We start from the raw sequence: 25,454 nt of genomic DNA on the forward strand, positions 1-25,454 counted from the left end.
AAAAGGCTAAAAAGTCAAAGCCACATAAATTTCTTATAGCAGTGCATGCTGAAAATGATATTCCAGTGTTTTACATGGTGAAATGTCAACAAAATCATCACATTAGTTATTTCTAAGTTTTTTTTTTAAACTTCTGATTTAATTTTTACACTCCTGGTTTATTTCGTATAAATGTGCTGGGTTACTGAAAGTCTGCAGCATTTTGGTGTGTGAAAAGTTCTGAAAAAGAGCTGGAATTATTCAGATTTCTTGTGTTCTTCAGTATGGGAAAGTACCTTTCTCCTCTGATGTAGCATGTGGAAATACAACTGAGGAAAGACTGAAAAGAGAATAGACTTATGTAAATAAAAGTATGAAATCAGGTTTGTGTTTGAACATGACACACTTACAGTCATACATTCAAGGTCTCTCTGAAAATAACAGATCGCTTATCCACTTTCTCATCAAAAATCAGAGAGAAAAATAGAGACGCAGTGGATGATGCACACTATTGTCCCTACAGACTTCAAGTACCATGCATCAATTTTTGCCAGTATGTTTTTTCTATTTCAAAGACAAAATACTACATTATTTTTCTGCATGACTCAATGTAGATCTTCACTCCAAGGTATGCATGAACAGTCAAGAGTACACAGCAGAACGCTGGCATCAGTGTGAGTTTGCCAGACTATATATCTAACTAGGAGCTGAACAAACACATAAGATGAAAAGGTTCATGATCTGCACAGAGAATAGGAAGAAAAGGCTCTTGCAGGGGGGGGAGGCGGGGAAGGAGAGAAATAGATCTCAGAAAGACAACAAATTGGGTACAATTTCTTTGGTCCTGAAGGAGGGATGCATAGGGTCAGAGAGTGGAGTAAAATTGTATTTATACAATAAGTTGCAGTATTTGCAGAATGAGAGAACAAAATGCGAGACTGAAATCATGCACATATGATATGAACAGCTAAACAAGCCTGAATATTAGTTCTAAACATGAGCTCAAGATCAGTTCATCCTAGTGAACCATATGAGCCTGTTAAGGTTAGTGTCAGCCTAGATTATGTCAATTGTGTATTCCAAGAGTTTGTTATGCAAAATAGATCAGCCCATGGCTATTTAAATTGTGCACTAAAAAAGGTTTCAAGGTGGTTGGTTATAAATCAGCACTCTTTGCTCCGACTTCTTTCACTTTGTTTCTCACATATCCTCTCTCTCTCTCTCCCCCCCCCCCTCCCCCCCCGGTCACACTTTAGTTTGTCTCCCACCTGACTGAATTCCAGATTATACTACTGCACTCCAGGGAAACTAGTGTTGATGAAAACATTCATTAATTTGGTAAAAAACACATTGTTGCATAATTATTCCAATGAAACTTGAACAAATGCAGGAAGTCTGTCATGCATAGGATCCATTATGAGCAATCAAGATTTTCATGAGAATTATTTTAGTCCGAAGCTAATTTGACAGGACTTTCATTTTAAAACTAAAGGTTTTCATGAAGTGGAGTTGCAACTAGAAGGAAAATTAATTGTATTACTTTCAATGAGGATGTTTTCAAAATTTTTCTGTCATTGTAACCCCAGTATTTCCGAAGTTTTCAGTGGGAGTTTAGGGTCAGGAAAAGAGCATTCATTAGTTCCTATGTTTATTTTCTCCAGGCTTAGACAGACTTCCATAAAAGTGTGGGGCTTCTGTGGAGGGACAGCAGACTTGTGAAGTTGGTCAGGAAGAATGAACTGAATAAACTGATTTGACAACTGAATCTTAATTCTCATGTGCTACCAAAATATCAAAGGCTACACGTTTATGCAAGAAGACACCTATTACAAGTTGAACAATAGCAGACATATGTCATGAATGTTTTGATGCTTATCTACCAGGGTGATCAAAAAAACAATTCACATTGTTGGATTATTAGTTCAAAAATTCTGTACATATCTGAATACACTGATGAATCTACACTGAAAGGGGCAAGTGCTGCCCCAAAACTGAGCTGTTTTAAGGGTGAGATCTAGATAAATTGTTTTGAAGGCTCAGTTTCCACCACCCCGCTTGGTTCCACCAACTACAATCCAACTATTCCAGTGGATGGATGGAAGTGAAAGAGTGAGACTTTCCTTCTTTTTATGTAAATAAATCCAAAGTTACTCTGCATCTTTGGAGCTACATCAAATATATTATTCTCGGACACAAATGAATGAAATGCAGTTTTCATAGCGGATGGAAAAGTTTATGACTTTTGTGACATCAAGATTCATAAGAAGCCTTACTTAGAAGATTATAAGCGCTGATTGTAGAATTCAACACTGCTCAAGTTTAAATCTTACTTAGGATACGATGCATCATTCTGCATAGACTAGAAGGCTACATAGATAATAAAAAGTTCAGAGAAAAAACAGCTGTAGAAATAGCTAAATAGACACCAATAGCATTATCATTACATTCTTTTGAATTTTTAGACTCATAATGGCATAACTGTATTGGTTACAGGTCTTTTACTTTAAAACACCACAGATCAAAGAAAAACAAGAGCTACATTATATCTTTCTAAATTATGAGTCAGATTAGCTCTCTTATCTTGAAGGGGAGAGGCAAAGAAGCATCCCTGATGAGTACAAAACCAGTGTTCCCCACAAAGACCATTTTTGTTTGAGCAAAAAAGTGCACTGCTCTGCAGTTTTTGTGAGGATAGCAAATCTGCCACTCATCTACTTAACTACTGGAAAAGTCATGAAGAGATAACCCAAAAATAAATAAATAAATTTGTTTATAAACTATAGACTAATTCTGTGTTCAGAACAACCAAGTCCCGTAAATGAAAGAGAGTGGCAGAGAGAAAAATAATTTTAAAAGTCAACATTTGCCAAAAGATACTACAATTATTTTATATTTCAAGTATAGATAAAAAATCCTAGTTTCTCCATTACCACTATGTGGTAAACATTGGCAAATGCTGACTGCTGTAGTTCTACTTTTGTCTGATCTCTTTTCTTTAAGAAACGTTCAGAAAAGTATGTTGCTATCTGCAAAGCTAGCTAGCTATGCATACAGTTTAATCACTCGGTTTCTCAGTTAGCTTTACATATACTGTTTTCACACAAAACCCTAACATAATGGTGTACTTACTTGGAATATAAGAGATCATAACCAGGATCAGGAATGTATAGTAATCAAAGGAAAAATTGTATTTGTTAGGTAAGCTAATGGAATACAAGCCAGCCTGTCTGACGAAGGGCAAAGCAGCATATATTGTGAGTAATTCGCCTGAGACTCCCATTGGATACAGTACTATGAACAGTGTGTACCTAGAACAAAACATTTAGGGAAAGGCATAAAAAAAATAAATCAGTCCCAAACTCTTATAAGTGAAATTATTTGTTAAATTATGTTATGGTTACTCCACTTTTCAATAACCACAAACAAATTTAATATTTGCCTTGTTATTTCAGTATCAATTGGTATTTGATTAGAGCACAGTAAGATGACGTTGCTATCTCCAAGGTAAAATGTTCAGACCAACAATCAAATTTCACTGAATGCAGAAGTGTCTTTGATAAGCTGCAAATTATATTTGAATATAACCCTGTAAAATTGTAATTCACATTTCTGAACCACCTGCTATTGATAGTTAACTTGCTGAAGAGTCCATATCTGCTTGAAATCTTGTCTATAAAGAGTTAAAAGTAGTTTCAGGTACAACACCTGTGCCTGAGCCACTGCCAACTTGAGGATTTTCCATCACATTTGCCTTTTAAAAAGACATTTTGCCTTATTGCTATATAAAAGATCTGTACAAACAAAGGAAACTGTCTAAAACTGGGAAACAGTAAAACTGACTATACACAGAGTGCTGTAAATTTTTTCTTCCCTCTCTTTCAGTTACAGTCATCTTATAACAGGGAATAACTTATAACAATAGTAAATGAACATTTTCAGACAGAAGTGTGATTTTTAAATTGTCATGTTCCTTTAAAATAGAGATACTTGTAGCATAGGAGCCTGTTGTACGATAAAGAAATTTGACACATTTATTATATCTCTGATGTTCAACTACCAAAATTAGTTTATTAAAGGATAACAGAGAAACTTGTAACAGGGTGACTGACATTTCTTTATGTTCTTTCCTCACTACTGTGTGAAAGAGACATACAAAAAGAAAATTACTTTAAAACTATATAATTGGCAGGACTCAAGAAGCAAGCATAGTACCTCAAAATATAAATTTTTTATTGCTAGATGTTGAGTTGATGGTGTCCTTAAATTTCCATGCTCCCATTTAGCTGGAATCTTAAAATTGGTATTCATATTCACGATGAACTGCTGAGCGACCAAAAAAAAGTCCAAATTTGATTGTCACTGCAAAGTAATCAGTCTGATCTATTGGATTACAACTCTCATTACTTTTCTGAGCTAGTGTTGAAAGTTAGTACATTAATTCACTATAGACTGATTCTGGAAAAAAGCAAATATAGTATTTGATATTTATATCATTGGTCACAAAAAAAAAACCAAACTAAGTTTATAACAAGAATTTTTATTTCTTTCATAATCACTTTGGGCTGGTCCACACTGGGGCGGGGGATCGATATAAGAAACGCAACTTCAGCTACGAGAATAGCGTAGCTGAAGTCGACGTTTCCTATATCGAACTAAAAGTACTTACTTCGGGTCCACGCGGCGCAGGCAGGCTCCCCCGTCGACAGCGCTTCCTCCTCTCGGCGAGCAGGAGTTCCGCAGTCGACGGGGGAGCGCTTCTGGGATCGATCTATCGCGTCCAGATGAGACGCGATAAATCGATCCCAGAAGATCGATCTCTACCCGCCGAATTAGGCGGGTAGTGTGGACCAGCCCTTTGGATATGAAGTCTCCAATTGGGAGACATTAAAGATCATTAATGTCAACTTCTATTTAACAGATTTTAAGCACACAAATTGCCTGAGGGGAGCAAGAGCTGGACACGGAGACATATCCATTTGTGGCTATGAGGTGGCTACTGTCAGCTAATAATCAATTATGTTGTGTATGACAATTATTTTCCATGCTTACTAGACTAATTTTCTGTGTGGTTATATAAACTTTCCTGTCAAGTCAGTAAAATATCTGCAAAGGGCAACCTTCCTTTTATGCAACTTACCTGGCCCATTTGATGAGGTAAGGGAGGTGGTTTAATAGGCTAAATGTATAAAAGGAGTAACGGATAATTTCAGTGATCGTCCAGGCAACAACAAATAAGAGGACACTATCTTCATTCTGTACCTATTAAAGAGAGGAAGAAAATATACAGTACAACAACTTCAGAAATTATAAATTGTTAACTACTCACATGACAAGAAATAGTTCTCAAAATAATCCACCCTTGCACCTTGTTTTTATTGTTTCATTTAAGAAAGTGAGTTCCAAAGATTCACTTGAAGATCAACAGGGTGCTTTAGTAATAGTTTTCCTTGTTAATTCTAAATATTCTCCCAATAGTGAAAAATTCTGAAGAAAAATGGAAAATATAATTTAAAAGTATGCAACACACTAGGCCTAAATCAGTGATTCCCAAACTTTAACAACCTGTGAACCCCTTTCACTAAAATGTCAAGTCTCGCGACCCCCCTCCTAAAAATGAATATTTCCAGGGATTGTCTCCTTTACCTGAGTATAAATTATAAAAGCAATGATCTTGGAAATATAAAATTTGTTTTTAATGACATGCTTATTACACACTATTATTAATTATTGTTTATCATTACAGTATTTTTATTACATTATGAAAACGGCAACACTCTTCCAAGATCTCACTTTCATAGCTTGTATCACTTTGAATAAGCCTGTTATAAGACAAGGCTCCTATGTTTCATCAAGGAGTATCAGATGTGAAACAGCATGAAGGTATTTAAGAAGCCAACTCAAAGAGTTCCTCCTACACAGGCATTCAGGTCTTGAGCAGTCCAGGCAAACAACGCACGTTACAACGAAGCTTAAACTTGTTCTTCAGAATTATTTTAAAAACAATACTAGCTGCCTATTTAATTTTAAAAACAGCAAAAAATATCCATCTCCTTTTCCAATTCTTATAAGGAGTCTTGAAATTTAAATCTCCTCAATGTGATAGATCTGTTTGCTTTGATCTGCTTAGCTCTTGGAAATCCAAGGGCTCCAGGCTGCTGGCCCCGTGCTGCCTGGGGTCCCTAGGGAAAGCTCTGTCCGCCATTAGGGAATTTTTTCCCGAGAACCCCCTGTAACATTTTGCGAACCCCAGTTTGGGAACCACTGGCCTAAATGATGTGCAAAAGCCCCATGGAATAATTTTCCACTGCCTGAATCCCCAGGCTTGTACCCATTCCTTATTGCCTCCCCAACCTCGGGGGGAGGGGCTATTAGGTTTAGTTAGGAGAGAGAGGATGGTCCATTGACTGGGCAAATCACTTAGCCTCTCCGTGCCTCAGTTCCCCATCTGTACAATGGGGACAATAATACTTCCCTAACTTACATGTGTGTTGTGAAGATAAATACATTAAAAACTGTGAGGTGCTCAGATACTATGCTGATGGGAGCCTTATAAATAGATTTACACTGCCCTAAATATTTAGTTTTCAGTATGATGCACATAGTGTATTAAAAAGCATTAACTGCATCACTGAGGTTGTCAAGCGGGAACCTGGAGGTTGAAAGCTTCACCAGAGAAGACAGAGCTTTTGGCACCGAGGGAGGCATGGGGTTCTATTTGAGTTTTGTGCATTAATGAGGAAGCTGAAACTTTTGGCACTGCAAAAAAGATACATCTCCTTTTCCCTCCCGTCCCCAACCTTTGTGTGTCTGCGTGTGTGTGTGGGAGGATTCATTAACTACCTCAGTAAACTTGACAACTATCTGCCTCACTGCACCTTGTCCCAATTTCTGCTACTACATCCAGTGTAATTTCTGCTAAAACTAGGAACAGTGAAATAGTTAACATTGATATGTAAAGCATTATTAGGTTTCACTGTAAATACATTAAAATACACAAGAAGAATAGGCCATTTTGCTCTTCTAAGACATACTGTTTCAGGAAGACATCACTGCATCAGTTTCACTCAATTCACAGTCTGAAATTTATTTTCACAACAATAAGATTTTTTTTTAAAAGAAAGCTTAGATTTGGAAGCACAACTTCAAAAAGGAACAGCAATAATGGGGCAGCTTATGTGGCCACAAAACTGCATTACAAATGGAGGCAAGCTCTAATACATAGCTTATTTCAGCAAACATTTTTATGTACAGTTTTCTTCCAGGAGAAAAATGTCATGAATTTTCTCTGCTATTAGTGAACACTGTGAGCCCAATTTCACTGGACTGTAGAACAAAAGCATAACAGCTCACCAACTGGTACTTGCATATTTTCCTTTTTTCTCCAACTCTTAAAAGAGGAAAAGGAAGTCAGTAGGTGTGGGTGGTACACACACACACAATTCACCCTGGGTAAAGTACATGCACACACACAAAAAGAGGAACAAGAAAATATATGGGCATAGGGGAAATGTTTGCTCGTAAATAGGGCTGATCATATGTTTGCTTGTCAAAAGCTCATGGGACAACACACACAAAGATGCTATTTTATTACACTCAGACTGCAAAAACAGATGGCATTACATAAGAAAAAACAGCAACCCCAGAAAACATTTTTTGCTATTATTCATGATCATGTTGCTTGTAATAGTATTTCAGACTACTCCTACCTCACTCTGCAGTATGAAACTCTGATCATTTGCTTGTATGTTGTATACCAATCCCATTAATAACATATATGTGTGTGTGTGTGTGTGCGCGCGCGCTCTCTTCATGGCAGGAACCAGGTTTTCCTACATATTTCTACAGCACCCAGCAAAATGGAGTCCTAAATCCTCTTTGGGAGCTTTGGGTGCTACTGCTTCACAAATATCAATAGCAAAGCTTACTCCTCAAGCTGGAGAGAATTAGGAGCATTGCACAGGTGGTACTATTTCCAGGGATAGGCAGTTTCAAAACATTCAATAGCTGCCCCTTCTGGTCAAATCAGGAGCAGCATTTGGTGAGTTCAAGTCTGCCAATTTATTTTGTGTTGGGAAATGGATGGACCCTGATGAAAGTTAAGATTCACATGCTGTTCTGATCTCTGTCCCTTAAATCAAGGAGGAGGAGTGGATTGCTGTGAATGTGGGAAATAAATTATCACTTGAGGAGCATCAAATGGTGGGAGTAAGGGGAAAGGGTGCCAAGAAACTGGTACTTGGAGTGGGTGACGAAAAATACTGACATAAGTGGGGAAAAAGAACCTAGATAGCTCTGATCTAATTCTATGGTATAACTTTTCTGTTGCCATTGATTTCTGAAGTCATAGTCCTCTCATTCCCGAACTACACCAAGAAAGCTGTATATGAAAACATGCAACACTGCTCTACCAATCATTGCTATGGCCATTTAACCAACCCATGTGGAGGAGGTCTTAGAACGGTGTTCAAACCGGCCTCCACACCTGTTGGTCAATGCTGGAAGCCAGTTCAGCAGGAGGCATGCCTGAACTGTTTTAAAACTGTTCTCAACCAAGTCTTTGCTTTGCAGCAAAGCCACAGATCGAGTATTCATGTTCTTCATTCTTTTTGGCTAAGTTCTTTATATCGCCACAAAGAAGCAGGTACCAGTTACTTACTGACAGACACACTGGAAATCTATTTATCATGGCTAGAACTCCTCGTTCTGTGTTTTTGGACCCTTTAACTTAATTAGAGGTTTGAATTTGTGCAAGAGGCACATTACCAAACCTCAAGGGCTTGATTTACTAAACAATATCTCAAGAGAGTCTTATTCGATTAGATATAGCTACGGTTAATTCAGCAAAAGTATCAATAAATAACCCAGGAGAGCCAAAAAAGGGACAGCAAGACTTTACAAAGCCATCAGTCTATTGCCGTCCTCAAAAGTCATTTGCACTCATTAAAACTCCTCTTTTTAATTTTTAAAATACTTGTTTCTTCCTGTAGGCCTTGGAACGCAGTCCTAGATATTTGTTCAAAGTATATTTCATGCTCTTAATATGACTGATGATTTAACAAGCTTCTTAACTAAGCTGTTCAGACCACAGATATAAATTGCTGTCAAAAGCGATTTCAAATTGATTTATTACCAATGAAGGTCTTGGATTTATTTTAGCTTATCCTCGCAATTACGAATAGGAGACAATCTTTATATTAGTCAAAACAAAAACAAAAAAAAGACTATGCTGGGATGTAAAGTTAATGTTCAGAATCCAGGAAATATGACAAAATAAAGTCATTTATCCAACCTTAATCATTTCCCCTCATGCATACGCATGAAAGATATCCTAAGGTTGGGGGCGAAGAAAAAAAGGTAGTTCTTCATGCTTTTTGATTTTTATGATGTGTAAAGATGTTTTCTCATACTCAAAATGGCTGAATTGTTTTGCTCAACGTTTAAAAACAAGAATAATCTTTGGTCAGAAAGCTTTTCTGAAAAATTTCAGCCTACAATGTGAATATTTGGGAAGTGATAGAGGATTGAAAATGGGTGGGTGTTTAGAAAGGAGGGAAAGCTCAGTGGTTTGCACATTGGCCTGCTAAACCCAGGGTTATGAGTTCAACCCTTGAGGGGGGCACTTAGGGATCTGGGGCAAAATCAGTACTTGGTCCTGCTAGTGAAGGCAGGGGGCTGGACTAGATGACCTTTCGGGGTCCCTTCCAGCTCTATGAGATAGGTGTATCTCCATATATATTATACAAATGTTAATTATAAGGGTAAGTACAACTCCTTCCAATCCTGTTTTATTATCTTCACAAAGAAAATGTGGGGTTCCAAATAGATATACAGGGCCTGATACATGAGTTGCTCCAGTGTTTCTGTTACTCCAGTTTTATGTCAGTGCAAGTATTATTACATCAGTGTAAATAATGGTCTACAGGCCTACAGCATTTTGTTGTTGAGAGTTTTGATCTTTTTAGTGTGGGCTTTTTCTTATTTTATCTGCCCTGATAAAAGCTCTTGCAGTCCCAATAATAATAATATCCTAATAAAACTAGGATATTAACCTATTCAATTGGCAGTCTTTCTTTTCAAATAATTTTTAGTATACCTGATTGCTGGTGAAAGATGTCAAGTTCACAAACTCAGAATCTGACATCTTCCATTTACCCACCCAAGATATTGTATAAAACAGACGGAGATTGCAAGGATCCGATAGAATTCTATCCTGTTTTGGAAAGACCATCTCTAAAAATAAAATATACATTGGTCTTCATGTCATCAATTCCTGACCTTTCTGATGAGAGCGCTAATAAGGATGCCAATACTGATATGAACACCTTTCCACTGGAACTGGAGAAAAATCATCAAGTTGCATTTCATACGGGCAACCAACAAGGCATCACATGATAGCATGGTTCAGTCACTACTGCTCTAAATAGATTCAAATATATGACATGGAACTGGAAGGCTCCCCATTATTACCCTTACCCTTTTTTTTGACCCATGTTTTGCTCTAACCACTCTCTTTCCCTTTTTTCCTTGGAACCACAATACTGGCACATACCAAATCACAGAGGCCAAGCAGACTCAACTCAGGATGTAATGACACTTCATAAATAACTGCTGGACAGCAGATATTGCACCACATGCTGGACTTTCTCTATAAGGCTAACGACTGCCAGTCCTAGCTGACCCAAAGAAAATAAGGTAATCTCTCCCCTCCCCCCACCATACAACATCACACAAAGCTTAACAGAAGTCTATCATGCAGCTATAAGTTAATATATCTATAAACATGATAGCACCAAACCCAACAAAATCATGAGAAGCACAAACATGTTAACAGCAAGATTCATGCTTCAGATCATATCAGAATAAGTTTCTAGATGGTCAATGTACAGAGGAAGAATGTGGTACTGATGTTTCTTCTTTCAAAAATCTATCATATCTGCAAGCACTCTGGAAAGCAGGATATTAAATGCTTCTAACTCAAGAAGTTAAACAGCAAAATTGAAGTTTATTTAAAAAAAACCTCATCATGCATATACATATTATGTCTTACAAAATCCATAAAGGTGCGTAAATTTAATCCTGGACTTCATCAAGGAGATCACTTGTGCAGACAGCCCTTTAGAAAAAGCAGAACACTCATGACACTGTAAATACCAGACATTACAGCACCATGTCTACCTGGAATCTGGTGTCCATAGATCATCTCCTCACCTGACCTGCTACCACTTTCTTTTAGTCACTGTCTCAGGGTAGTTTAACTACCATGCTTAAAGCTAGCATCCAATATGAATCTTCACCATCCTCACCCTACCTTTGGGGATATTAAAAAAGTAGTCTAGGCAATCTAATCCTTAATATTTTAGTGCCAAGATAATGAAGAAAATTTCTAATGTGGATAATTTCTATATTACTGTTCTTGTTTACAAGGCACCATGAATCCCAATGGCACTATAGAACTAACAATATTTTCACTTGTGGTGTGTAGATGTATCTTAAGATATATCTAAATATAAACATTAATTCTTTCATAGAATCATAGAATATAAGGGTTGGAAGGGACCTCAGGAGGTCATCTAGTCCAACCCCCTGCTCAAAGCAGGACCAATCCCCAACTAAATTCTTTGCTCCTAATTAAAGTCTCAGAATCCCATTTTGCTTGTTTGAAATCTGGCAGCCATCTCTGGTACTATTTTTTTGCTGGAGTCAACAGGGACTAGAACATTACTATACTTGCATACTGAAGGTACATCTGTCAGAGGAAAAGCAGATGTTTTCACATAGGTGTTTTGGATTTTATTAAGAAAAATGTTTAAATACTCTTGCTTATCAAATGAACTAGTGGAAAGGATTATTTCACGGTGTTAGAAAACCTGCAAATTCATGGCTCCAGTAAAATATGTGCTAATCACTACCTTGATCCTCTTGCTTGTATATCATATTCTTTTCCTCCACTTGTTTGTACATACATTTGGACAGCTCATAGCACGCTTCGGGACCTACTGTAATATACACTAATTGTGATAAAGGGAATATTCTCTTAAATGTAACAAATTATCTGAAAAATATTCCATTCTCAGTACAAAGAACAGAATATTAGAAATACTGTTCAGGAAAATATTGTAAGCTTAATGCAAAGACACCTACAATTCTTAATCCTATTCCAACTCAAAAGTAATTTTACTATTACCTTTAATGAAAGCAGGATCAGACACACAGTAGAAAGGGATATGATATAGTAGCAAGATTCAGGTAACAATGGTTTGGCATTGCCCAATTCAAAATGATATAGTGAAAAAGTGGGATTTTGGGTTTAGGATAGTAAGTTTAGTTAATGGAAATTACAAATTTAAAGGGGGAATCTCAATTGAAGACATAGTGACAATCCCTCACTGGCTCTTCTAGAATCACCACCTATTTACAGGAATTTGCCAGAAGAATCTACCGTTGGATAACTAGAAAACTTAATATTACACCCCTTCTAGCCCCCCTTAATCTCCAGACCAGTGGTGTAATGGTAATTTTGGAAGTGAAAGAGCTTAGATTCAGCTATCAAAAAAACAAAGTCCAAGGAGGCGGTCATGGTGGTGGGCCAGAATTGGGATACTTATGACCAATGAGATACACTAGTATTTGGAACAGAAGCAAGTTATTTCATTCTGATTATCACCTCTATATAGAGGGCCACCACAAGTGAAATACCAGAAATTAAGTCTTTCCCATCATTTCATTTGCCCAAATATTCTGAATACAAGTGGAATTATTGTGTCAAAAATGTAAGATTCCCTTGAACTAAGCATGGGAAGAGAGAGAAGTGATCAAAGAAAATGCCAACGTGTAACATGTAAATACCATGTAAGCTGTAGTCAAATATATTTTTTGTGGTGTATAGACCTCTCATATAAACCATTCAGATGTGGGGAGGCAGAGAAGAACATATTTAAATTAAAGAAAAGTGACTGACACTGGCTTCTTTGTAGCACCTTCTCATTACCTTTCATTCTCTCTCCTGTAGCTTAAACTTACCTCTTTTACACTGTGTGTTACCGCCCATGTCAGGAAAACCCTTGACATCACTTGGAAAGCAGTCAGGACAACAGAAGAGGGAACAATGCCTGAAAAATATTTTAGGACTGATAAATATACTCAGTTTTACTATTTTGGAGAAAGAGACAGATTTACTAAAGCACAATGTTATTTAGCAAAACTCCAGTAAAGCTGAACTTTTAAAACACAGGAGCATGAACTTTAGTTTAGACTGCAAAATTTTCAGGGCAGGGACTGTGTCCTATGATGTGTTTGTACTAACAGGATGCCTTGATTGGGACTTTAGACACTATCCTAATACAAATAAGAAATAATCAGTCTTGTTGCAAAGAGTATGGCACAGACCTTAATACCCAAGGAGAAAACTGGGTGAGTAAGGCTATGTGTACACTGCACTTTTGTCGGTAAAACTTTTGTCAGTCAGGGGTGTGAAAAAAAACATACCCTTGACCAACAAAGTTTTACTGATGAAAAGCACCGGTGTGGACAGCACTTTGTTGGCAGGAGATGCGCTACTGCCGCTCGTTGGGGATGGTTTTATTTTGCCGGCAGGAGAGCCACTGTTGGAAGACAGGACGCTAGATTAGATGGACAACTGGTCTGACCCAGTATGGCTGTTCTTACGTTAACTGAACTGCAAACATCTAGCACCAGCAGTGCTTGGGAGATGAATAAAGACTGCGTAGGAACGAGAAAAAGAAACGAGAGGCAAGGATGTGGAAGGGTTCAGAAGGAACTGACAAAAAAATTAATTTCACAAGAATTAGATTTTTCATCAGACAGGCAGTACAGACCTCAAAAGAGCTAATTCAGGCATTACAAAGTAGTAGAAGTGATGGAAAGAACCAAGGCACCCAATCTAAGGTAAGGAAAATAACTGAGGCATGGCACTTTTCAATGTTATCCATGTATTAATGGTGGGTAGATTTCTGAAATGCAGTATGATAGAACTCCTGTGTAGCTCAAAAGATGCAGAAAAAGGGCTGAAAAAAACCCTAGTCTGCCTAGTCGTTTAGGAGTGTGATGGGTTATACAAATCCCATTCAGTCCAGGAAGGGTTAACAAGCTGCGGTGGGCTCAATCAGCTCAGCCCACCTCACCTGCAAGAGCAGTCAGGAAGCAGTTAAAAGGAGAGAACCAGCTCAGTTTGGGACTGACTGGGAAGAAAAAGAGACTAGCAGTTACCATGTCCTGTAAGAAACATGGGTGGGCCAAGAGCCATCTGAAGACTTGTCTGCCAGAGTCTCCTTGAGGGGAGGGGAGGCGTGACACAAACTGTTAGTCTGATTTGTTACCAGGACCTGTTGGGGCCATTAAGGCAAGCAACTAAAGCCTGAAAGAAAAGGGCTGAAAGCTGAGTCAAGCAGGGTTGAAAATTCCTTTAGTTTGTGTTTATGTTGGACTTTGACTTGGGGAGGCCGTTATTTTAGAAGGGTTTGAATTCTCAGTGACTTAGCCAGACAGCTAACCCATATCCATCACCAAAGTGTGCTGAAGCCTCCCTTGGGCAGACTGAGGCAAAGGTGCTGCAGTGCCACACAGAGTGAGTGCTCTACCACAAGGACATATACCAAATGTGACAGACTCTCTCTTTTACCTAGCTGTTGTTCACAGGACTACTAGGCCTGACTTGGACCCAAACTGGATCCGAGCCCATCCGACCTGACCCAACGAGGGTCATTTTCAAACCCAACTTGACCCTTTCCCCTGAACCTGAGTTAGTGCCACTGCTGCTCACTCCTGCCCATGGGGTTTAGTGAGTGCCAGCAGTGGAATGTCCCAGTGTCTGTGTGCCTGCTCCTGCTGCCCACGCTGCACTGTGTGCACACTGTGGAGTGAGAGGCGCTGTGACTTGTTGGCACACTCACTGCAGCACACAGACATGGCGGTTGACAGAAGTGAGGCAAATAGATACCACTGCACCGACCCCATATGCTGGAGAAAGTCATCAGAGGTCACCCAACCCAATTCCAAGAGGGTCTGGTTGTTTTCTAACCCAAACCTGACACTTGTAGTGGGGTCCTATTAGGTTCGGATCAGGTTGCCAGAAAGAGCTATGTAGCAACTATTTGGGATTAGCCACTTTTCTGAGCTAAATGAAACACTGTCCCAGAGGCTATCTTCACTGCAACAGTTAGGTTGAGTTAGTATGGTTCACTTACTCCACCAGCCTAGCTCAAGTGAGTGATCACATCACAAAACACTCAACTGACTTTTTTTTTTACAATAAAACCCCTATTTTATGAACGAATTAGGGATTGAGTTTTTCAAAATGAAACATCTTAGTTACAGTAGGAACAGCGCATAAATTGCAGTCTGATGCACTGCATCACTTTCTTTTTGTCCTTCAAATGACTGCAAAGTGATTCCCAATGCACTGAAGGTATCAGAATGCAAAGGGATGTTGACTTGTTCTTCAGACTTCACTTTTGTTATGTGTCTCCCTCTCCCACAATTGGGAAATATGATTCCTATAACAGATCATTCATAAGACTGGTGTTTGTAAAAATTGAGGTTCTACTGTATTAAATTCACAGAGATGTTGGATTAGCATCCCCACTTCATTACTCACAGGTCATCTAGCTTGAGTTTAAAGCACCACTAACTTGAGCTAGAGATTTTTGTGTGTGGACAGAAATAGAATTATAGCTCGAGCTAACAATGTAGTGAAACAAGCACTCAGTCACAGTGAAAAGCAAGAGTCTAAACCCAAATGGGAGACCTAACTGACCTGATAATTATGATTGTTGTGTAACTAAGCTTGTCTCCATCTGTCCGCTAACCAACACTAAAGCCATGTCTACACTAGCAAACTTGCAGCTGCATCACTACAGCTGTGCCGCTGTAAAATTGCTCACGTAGCCGCTCTATGCCGAACTCTCCTGTTGACATAATAAAACCATCTCAATGAGCAGCCATAGCTATGTTGGCAGGAGAGCGTCTCCCGCTGACATAGTGCCGTCCTCACCGGCACTTATGCAGGCAAAACTTGTATTCCTCAGGGGTGGTTTTTTTCATACCCCTCAGCGACATAAGTTTTGCCGATCTAAGTGGTAGTATAGAGACATTGCCTATGAAGGCTCATGACCGACACAACTTTACCCTCTATTCTAACGTATCCATTCCAGGATGCCTATCACCAGAGTTATAGAATACCTTACAAACAGGGTGGATAAAAATCAATGATTTAAAAATAAAAAAAAATTAAAAATTGTTTTTTTATTTAAATCGGATTTTTGGATAGGTTTTTTTTCCCCCTCAAAAAGCATTTTATCTAAAGATAGTTATAATTAAGATATATCTGACATATAATGTCTCATCACGGAATCGGGATTATAAATTCTAATTCTATAGTATGAGACAACATATTCATGTAATGGTTAAGAAAAGTTTTGTAAATGAGTTCCAATAGTTCATGGATTAGGGACCCAATCTTATATGGTTCCAGGGGCTTCTGTATAGATTATTTAGGTTAATCTTTCTAGCTACCCAATGGGACTCAGTGCTCAGTCTAGAAGATACCATCACAGATGCTTAGTTTTGCAGTTCTCAAATACCTTTGTATCTCCAGAGATAACATGTTTGTTAACAGCAAACATATTTTTAAATAAATAAATAATATATAAAGGTGAGAACTAACAGACCTCAACCCTACTGTCCCTCTGCAAATTTGTGTACACAGAGTGACTCCCTTACCTCTCTCTAAAAGTGCAAAGTTTCAAAAAGTTCAATGAATAGAAGATTGTTGGGGGTGGAATAGATCTGGACAAGGAGAAGAAGTCTGGAGATAAATGTGAGAATGGAGGGCCAGGCAGTAGAAACAAAAGTGAAACTGTTTGAGCAGCATATTCCAGAAGTCTTGAGGTCTTTCTGAGTGTAGCCTTCATTGATTTGAGATCTACCATGCCATTCTCTCATTAGAAGGGAAAACTTATAATGGCAGCAGACCATAAGAGAGACCCAGTTTGGGAATATTTTAATGAAGTTCCTCTATCTGTGGGTAAGACAGGCATGTGTGCAAAATGCAAACAGTGCAACAAAGAAATGCGAGGCCTGGTTGCCCAAATGAAACAACATGATGAGAAGTGTTCCTTCTCAGGAGGAAGCTGTGTTGAAGATGATGAAAGGAACATGTCTGAACATGCAGGATCTTCAGGTTGGTAAACTTTTTTACTTCATACTTCTTTCTTAAGGACTGCCTGTCTTCCTTCTGGACTATTCTTGAATTCTCATGTTTGAGCAAAGAAAATATATATATATAGTTGTTACTCTATGGTACTATCATTTTAGATGCAGTTGTGATAAAAAATAAATAGCTGAAATAGGCAGGTCTTCCATTTACAATTTCACTTTTAAAGTAGTACTGAGTATCAGTGAATGCAATGAGTAATACTAAATGAGCAGTATGGTAATAATAATTAAATAACTGCATTGACTTATTTTGTTTAGGAGAATCCATCCTCAACATATAGGATTCTGAAGACTATCCACCTTCAAGATCACCATCATTTTCTGTAGTTTCAGAGTTATCTGCCAATGATAGTGTTTCTGTCACATAGCCACAGTATATCTCACCTGTAGCAAAAAGAAAAAAAAAATCTCCATCATCCAGAAACAACCATAGATAAGTTTGTGATAAGAACCAGCAGATTACAAAAAGAGGTAATTGATGAAAAAATTGCCCGGTTTGTTTATGTAATAAACTCTCCTTTCCGTATGATTGAGAACCCACACGTCATTAACATGGTTCAGTCATTAAGACCAGGATACAGTTCACCCAACAGAGCAGATGTTGCAGGTGAATTGCTGGATAAAGTGTATGAAACTTGAGCAGTGTGCAAAAGGTCTAGAGGGGGAAATTGTTAACCTGAGTCTTGATGGGTAGAGCAATGTCCACAATGATCCTGTTGTATGTGCTTGTGTGACAACAGAAGAAGGGAATGTCTTCCTACAGAAACAATTGATACATCAGGAAATGCACACACAGCAGAATACTTACAAGAAGTAGCAGTAAAAGCTATAACAAACTGTGAAAAAAAATTCAAATGTCTAGTACGCAGCTTGGTCACAAACAATGCTGCAAATATATCCAAGATGAGAAGAAATTATTTAGAAGAGAGTCCCAAGCAAATAACATACGGTTGCAGTGCTCATTTGATGCACCCCCTAGCCAAAGACTTCAGTGTTCCAGAAATAAAGGCTAATGTTGTTGAAACTGCAAAATACTTCTGTAACAACCACTTTGCAGCAGCTGCTCTGAAAAAAGTGTGAGGAACCAAGCTAACTCTCCCACAAGACGTGCGACTGAACTCAGTAGTGGACTGTTTTGCACACTATATCAAGAACTGGCCTAATCTGATGAAAGTTTGTGAACAAAATCGTGAAAAAATAGATGGCACCGTCACAGCCAAAGTTCTCAACATTGGGCTTAAGAGAAATGTTGAACACATGCTGAGTACCCTGAAGCCTATTTCTGTAGCCTTGAACAAAATGCAGGGAAATAGCTGTTTTATTGCAGACGCTGTTGAAATGTGGAAGGAACTGAGTGAGATCTTAAAAAGAGAAATATTCAATGACAGAGTTAAATTACAAGCATTAAAAAAAGAATGGGACAAGCACTAGCTTCAATTGCAAATATTCTCGGTATGAGGGTCAAACCTTAGCTGCTGAAGAAAAGGAGTTGGCTATGACATGGACATCCAGCAATCATCCCTCCATAATGCCAACTATAATAAACTTCAGAGCTGAGGGTGAACCATTCAAGAAATATATGTTTGCTGATGATGTTTTAAAGAAAGTCACACCAGTGAACTGGTGGAAGTCACTTAAGCACTTGGATTCAGAGACTGTTGAAGTGATAATTTCACTTTTAACAGCAGTAGCGTCTTCTGCCAGTGTAGAAAGAATATTTTCTTCCTTTAGACTAATTCATTCCAAATTAAGAAATCGTTCGGGACGTGAAAAAGCAAGAAAGCTTGTTTTTCTTTTCCAGATTATGAACAAACAGGAAAGTGAAGGTGAAGACAACTGAGTTAGTTGCAGAAGCCAATATTTTAAGTTTCTCATATTGACCTGGCTGACATAGTCGATTTAATTTTTTTTTTAATATTTCATTTGACTATTTTAAACAGTTTTAACAAACCTGATTTTAAAAAACTTGAATGTTTAAACTAAATTAAAAATTCATATGCTTGTTTTGTTAAAATATTATGTTTGCTGTTGAAAAAAATCCAGAATACATAACGTTGTTGTTGTAGTTAAATAAAACAATTTAAATGTCTGTCTGGTGATGTTCTCCTCCTAATACAGCATGGCAAGAAAATCCTCCAAATATTAATGATTAACCTGTTGAATTGGAGATAGTTCACCTCCCAATGACTTCATAAATACACCTCTACCTCGATATAACGCTGTCCTCAGGAGCCAAAAAATCTTACCGTGTTATAGGTGAAACCGCGTTATATCGAACTTGCTTTGATCCGCCAGAGTGCGCAGCCCCGCCCCCCCCGGAGCGCTGCTTTACCGCGTTATATCCGAATTCGTGTTATATCGAGTCGCGTTATATTGAGGTAGCGGTGTATCTGCTTCCATTACCTTTGGTAAATGAAATAACCAATCATTCATTTTCTGATATAGCTGTAAAACTAATTTGAAAAGAATGTACTTTTATGTAGAAATCCATGATTAAAACAAGTCTTCCTGACTAGTGATTTAAATCAAATCCATTCTGCTTACAAACAAACCTCACACACTTTCTGTAGGCTGAGTTCAATTAACATACCACAGGCTCCTTGCATTCCTCCAATCCACCCCCACCAGCTCCCTTTGTGCCACCTTCTCATTCCCCTCTATTTCAAGGACTCCCTATACCCCCTCACCTCTCCTTCATCCAAGGGGCTGTGTGCCCCCCCCCCATCCCACTTCCACCACATACAAGTGGCTCTGTTTATGTTTGCATTTCCCCTCTCCCCCCATGTCAGGGTCTCCCCATTCTCCATCTTTACCCCCTTCTCAACCCACCATTATTATTATTTTTCTGTCTGGGAGATAAATCATTCAGGGTTAATATTTATTGGGAGGATGGGCAGAAATGAGATAAAGGGTGTTATGTTGGAAGGTGTTAATGAGTGCCATCAACGTTTTCATATAACGTTTTCATACAGCGTCGTTGTAGCTGTGTTGGTCCCAGGATATCTTTTATTGGACCAACTTCTGTAGGTGAAAGAGACAAGCTTTTGAGCTTACACAGAGCTCTTCTTCAGCTCACCTCCCACCCTGCAGGTTCCTCGAGCCAGCTCCAGCCCAAGCCCGAAGGTCTATACCTCAATTAAACAGGCCCTTAGCCTGAGCCCCGCAAGCCCGAGTCAGCTGGCGCAGGCCAGCAGTGGGTTTTTAATTGCAATGTAGACATACCCTAAAAGGCTTCCGGATGTCAAAGGGAAAAAGATAGACAAGGATATAGTTGAAGCTATTAGTGGAAACACTGCTTGTGAAAGAAGAAGTATGCCATTGTGTTGACTGAAAATATTTTGGGACATTACACTAACAGTGTCTTACACAGGGAGCTGAAAAATTGTATTGTGGACGAATAAGTTTATGGGACTTATGGAGTAACGAACTAAAGAGACTGAAAGCTCAAACACATTAGAATGTTCAAAATTAATACAGATTCACTAAGGCAAAAAACCACACAATTTGCAAATTTTAAAATTTCAAATAAAAACTTGATGGTAACAAATGAAATCATTGAAATCCTGATACTCCTGAAAGAGTGAGTAAAAGAACCTGAAAAAGAATAATGCAATGATTTCTGAAGGCACACAGAATAAGACAGTTCTTACCACACACAAGTCAAATATTTGCAAGTAATTCAGTAAATAACTTGGCATTTGAGCATTCTGCTAGTAGCAACCACTCTGCTGAAAATATACCAGTTTATCTCATAAGATGCGATCATAGAATCATAGAATCATGGAAGGGACCTCAGGAGGTCATCTAGTCCAACCCCCTGCTCAAAGCAGGACCAATTCCCAACTAAATCATCCCAGCCAGGGCTTTGTCAAGTCTGACCTTAAAAACCTCTAAGGAAGGAGATTCCACCACCTCCCTAGGTAACCCATTCCAGTGCTTCACCACCCTCCTAGTGAAAAAGTTTTTCCTAATATCCAACCTAAACCTCCCCAACTGCAATTTGAGACCATTACTCCTTGTTCTGTCATCAGGTACCATTGAGAACAGTCTAGATCCATCCTCTTTGGAACCCCCTTTCAGGTAGTTGAAAGCAGCTATCGAATCCCCCCTCATTCTTCTCTTCTGCAGACTAAACAATCCCAGTTCCCTCAGCCTCTCCTCATAACTCATGTGCTCCAGCCCCCTAATCATTTTTGTTGTCCTCCACTGGACTTGTTCCAATTTTTCCACATCCTTCTTGTAGTGTGGGGCCCAAAACTGGACACAGTACTCCAGATGAGGCCTCACCAATGTCGAATAGAGGGCAACGATCATGTCCCTCGATCTGCTGGCAATGCCCCTACTTATACAGCCCAAAATGCCGTTAGCCTTCTTGGCAACAAGGGCACACTGTCGACTCATATCCAGCTTCTTGTCCACTGTAACCCCTAGGTCCTTTTCTGCAGAACTGCTTCCTAGCCATTCAGTCCCTAGTCTGTAATTGTGCATGGGATTCTTCCGTCCTAAGTGCAGGACTCTGCACTTGTCCTTGTTGAACCTCATCAGGTTTCTTTTGACCCAATCCTCTAATTTGTCTACATCATGGGATGTACTTTCCACTGTGTGAACTTTCAGAATCCATATGATGGTCTCAGCCGGATTTAATGAATGATGAACGAAATTAATTGTAGCAAAACAGACAAGCCCACCACTGATTCTTTAAGAGTGATGTAAGGTGCACCAACAAAACCCTACTGAAGACAGCTAAGAACGTAGCAAGGGAATTTGATTTGACAACAGGAATAGTTGCTAAACACACAGACAAAACTCAGGGACTGGAGGGAAAGCAGAGTGTGCGGCTCAGTGGAACTGGAAGCCAGTTTACAATAATCAACTTCATAGCATGGCTGAACTCTAAAGCAGGCAAGCTCCATAAGACAGAAGAACCTCAGGGAGAAAGGCAGCGTGACATCTGACCACTCAAGTCTAAAATTTTTCCAAGGAAGTGTTTCATGTAATTCCCAGATTGCCATAAAGTATTAAACTGAACTTTCAACTCAAATTCAATGACTATTATTTGACAACATATAGTTCTGTGAAAGGAGTTCCAGGGCAAAATGCAATACGAGTCCAGAAAGTACAATTAGATGCTATCAGCAAAAAGGCTGCTGTGGCTGCAGAGTGCTGGGAGGTGTCCCTTAAGAACAATGAAGAGAAACTGGGATAAATCAGGACATGCTGGAGACCATCCAAGAGACATTTTGAGAAGAACTGTGAATACTGCTATCAGCAGCCATTTATAGATCGGTCTGGTTTGAGAAGCCTGGGGGAACAAGCACAAATAGTATAGTGCTGATGTTTTGTATTAGACACCTAAGCAAAATGGTTTAATTTATAAATCAACATTTATTGCTTTGAGATTATTTAAAGCCCAGCCTTTGTAAGAGATTGTAGAAAAGCGGAGTGAAAGAATTATAAATCCTTATTAATACTTCTGAAAGAAAATCCTGTTTCACTTGAAGTTTTCCAACTAACAAGGACCATTTTTAAAATGAGTGCAGATTATTTTGGAGAGACAGTAACTGAGTATTTGATCACCTCGGGGTAACAGCAGAAAGTTATGTTAATCTGGGAGAGTTATTAATGTTACTAGTTTATAACTGCAATCACCTTTCCTGAAATGATCAGCATTGGTTAAATATAATCCAGTGATTTATGATAACAGGCTGTTAAATCCCAGTTTGGGATAGGTAATGTACGAAGTGTAATAAGCCTGTGAAAAATACTTCCCATTCGCTTTACAGAAGAATGGCACTTGAAAATAATTCTGTTGAATAGTAACTATATGTTTAAAAGAACTGAACACTAATATACTGTTAAGAAATAATGTATTTATTCATGGTAACAGGTATTAGACATTGTAATTTTTACTAAAATAAGGAAAAGCTTGTTTTCTGAAGAAGGATATTCCTCAACTCAGAACAGAAAGTCAAAATGATATACTGAAAAAGTGGGATTTTGGGTTTAGGATAGTAAGTTTAGTTAATGGAAATCAATCACGGACTTTGTCTTCATGTGCACATGTCCAATACCTACTATACTGCAGGATCTTATCAGAATACAAATAATTGTATAAAATTACCAGATACTCAAATTAGGGACCAGTTTTATAACCTGTAAGCAACTACTGTACTTGTACTAAATTAAGCTAAAAGTAGCATTTGTAATTATTTGTAATTATTTCATTCAGGAAGAGTTTGTATAGTTACCACTATTATTTAAGAAAAAATGTTGTCAAACCCTCACTGGAACAAAAAAATTCAGATTGCTTAAACATTTACTCTTTAAATGTAAAGAGTTTTAAATGTAAAAACGGCCCTTTTAAAGCAATCTAGTGGTTTCTTCTAATGAAGTATTTTTTTGTCCAAAGTAGTAGTATTCCCACAAATGGGTAGGGAGAGATCTATTCTTTTAAAGACATTTTCTTTTATAATTTCACTAATTTAAAAAAGATCTAGCTTTTCACTTCTTGGAGACGCTATGCATGGTTTACTAATTGCCTTTCATAGAAACACACAATTTTTTGGAGCAACAATTATTCAGAAAGCCAAAAACCATTGCATCAAACAGTATTAGACTGCCCTCTGCTGCTAGATATATCAATGTTTGAATTCAACTTTCCAATAGCAATATTTGGTTATACTGAAATACATTTTAAAATCAGAAAATTAACAGACTTGATGCTAGCATCAGGAAATACTTCAAATTTGGGGGGATGCTTAGATGGTGTCTGGTGTTTTCAGATTTGTAGCTTTATGGATTTGGAATCATAAGGACATTTTATTGATTGATCCTGTCTTTGAATGCTTGTTGAATAAGAACTAAACAAACAGTTGTATTTCAGATTACAAGAGGAACTTTCTGAATGCAGAATTTCCCACTTCTTTATGAAAAGTAATTTAGTTTTAAAAATAAACATCTGGATTTGGTAGAGCAGCGTAAGTGGGCTTCTTCACACTGTGGCCTTGATTCTGCAAAGTTTTACAGACATATTAACTACACACACTGTGAGCAGTTCCCTGGAAATAGTCATAGGGCATGAAGTTAAGCAGGTGCTTAAGTACAGTATTTGCAGAATCAGTGCCTGTATGAATAACACATAAGAATGCTTAAGTAGCAACATTTCAGCACAAAAATCAATCAATTGCAAAGATGCCCTTCTTGCCATCATGTGAGGTGGGGTTTGTAGGTCCATGCACTTCTAGACACGCTGAAGCTTTCTACTAGTACTTATGCATTGAAATCTAGACTATTGATATGGAGTTTACAGTTTCTATTAGGCAAGTTATTGTCTGTGTATAGGCAAGTTATTGTCTGTTGTGACGGACTCAGACCAGAAGGCTATAAAAGAGTACTGGAAGGCAAATATATCAACCTCAGGATGAGCAGGTCCCTGGGTAGCCAAACAAAGGCTACTCCAGACCAATCAAGTCACCTGACACCAATTAAACCAGTTAAGGTCATTAGGCTAATGCAGGCACCTGACTCCAATTAACCAGCAAAGGCTGTTAGGCTAATGGAGACAGTTGGAACTAATCAAGGTCATACTGCTCATACAATACTCATACTGCTTAAAAGCTCTCCTTCCAGTTCCCTCAAGGAAGCCCAGGTAAAAGGGGCTGGAGGAGAGGAAGCTTTGCTGAAGCCTGAGGTAAGGGTGAAGCTGGGAAAAGGGAATCATGGGAAAGTGGCCCAGGTAATCAAAGCAGCATCAGTGGTGAAGGGGAAGCTGCCAACAGCTGCTACCATTAGGGTCCCTGGGCTGGAACCTGGAGTAGAGGGTGGGCCCAGGTTTCCCCCTTCCACCCCATGCTCTACAGAGATCCCCTTGAGAGGGGAAGCAGACATAGGTCCAGGCAGGAGGCTGAACTGCACCTACTGAGCTCTAAGGAGCAACAGAGACTATGGGTATTCCACCTTCCCACCTCCCATACTGGCCTGTGATGAAAGTAGCTCAATAAGCGGTGACCTTTGCCGCTATACTGAGAAAAGGAGGTCACATTGAGGGCCTTAGCAAGCTTGTGAGGCCACTGAATCTGCCTGGAAGCGCGGGACCCACCAATACAGGCTTGAAACTTTGTCACACTGTGTACAGAACAGACCATATGCTAGGGCCTGAACTTGCAACCCTTGTTCACCTAAGTAATCCTTACTCACCCAACTAGTCCCACTGAAGAAAGCAAGATTATTATTGGTAAGATCTG

The 25,454-nt window shown here is 38.7% G+C and overlaps 1 protein-coding gene across 1 annotated transcript in view; it reads right to left on the reverse strand.

Annotated features, from left to right (window-relative positions):
• Positions 1–236: 236 nt before the first annotated feature.
• The window catches only part of HACD2 (3-hydroxyacyl-CoA dehydratase 2), a 45,937-nt gene continuing 20,719 nt past the window's right edge, over positions 237–25,454 (reverse strand). The window contains exons 4-7 of the mRNA XM_065413697.1: positions 13,000–13,088; positions 5,117–5,238; positions 3,109–3,287; positions 237–319 (exon numbers count right to left, since the gene is read on the reverse strand). Of these exons, the coding sequence (XP_065269769.1) occupies positions 237–319; positions 3,109–3,287; positions 5,117–5,238; positions 13,000–13,088 (473 nt within the window). The remainder of the gene's footprint in view (positions 320–3,108; positions 3,288–5,116; positions 5,239–12,999; positions 13,089–25,454) is intronic.

The sequence above is a fragment of the Emys orbicularis genome, chromosome 11, assembly GCF_028017835.1.
Source record: "Emys orbicularis isolate rEmyOrb1 chromosome 11, rEmyOrb1.hap1, whole genome shotgun sequence".
NCBI classification, from domain to species: domain Eukaryota; kingdom Metazoa; phylum Chordata; order Testudines; family Emydidae; genus Emys; species Emys orbicularis.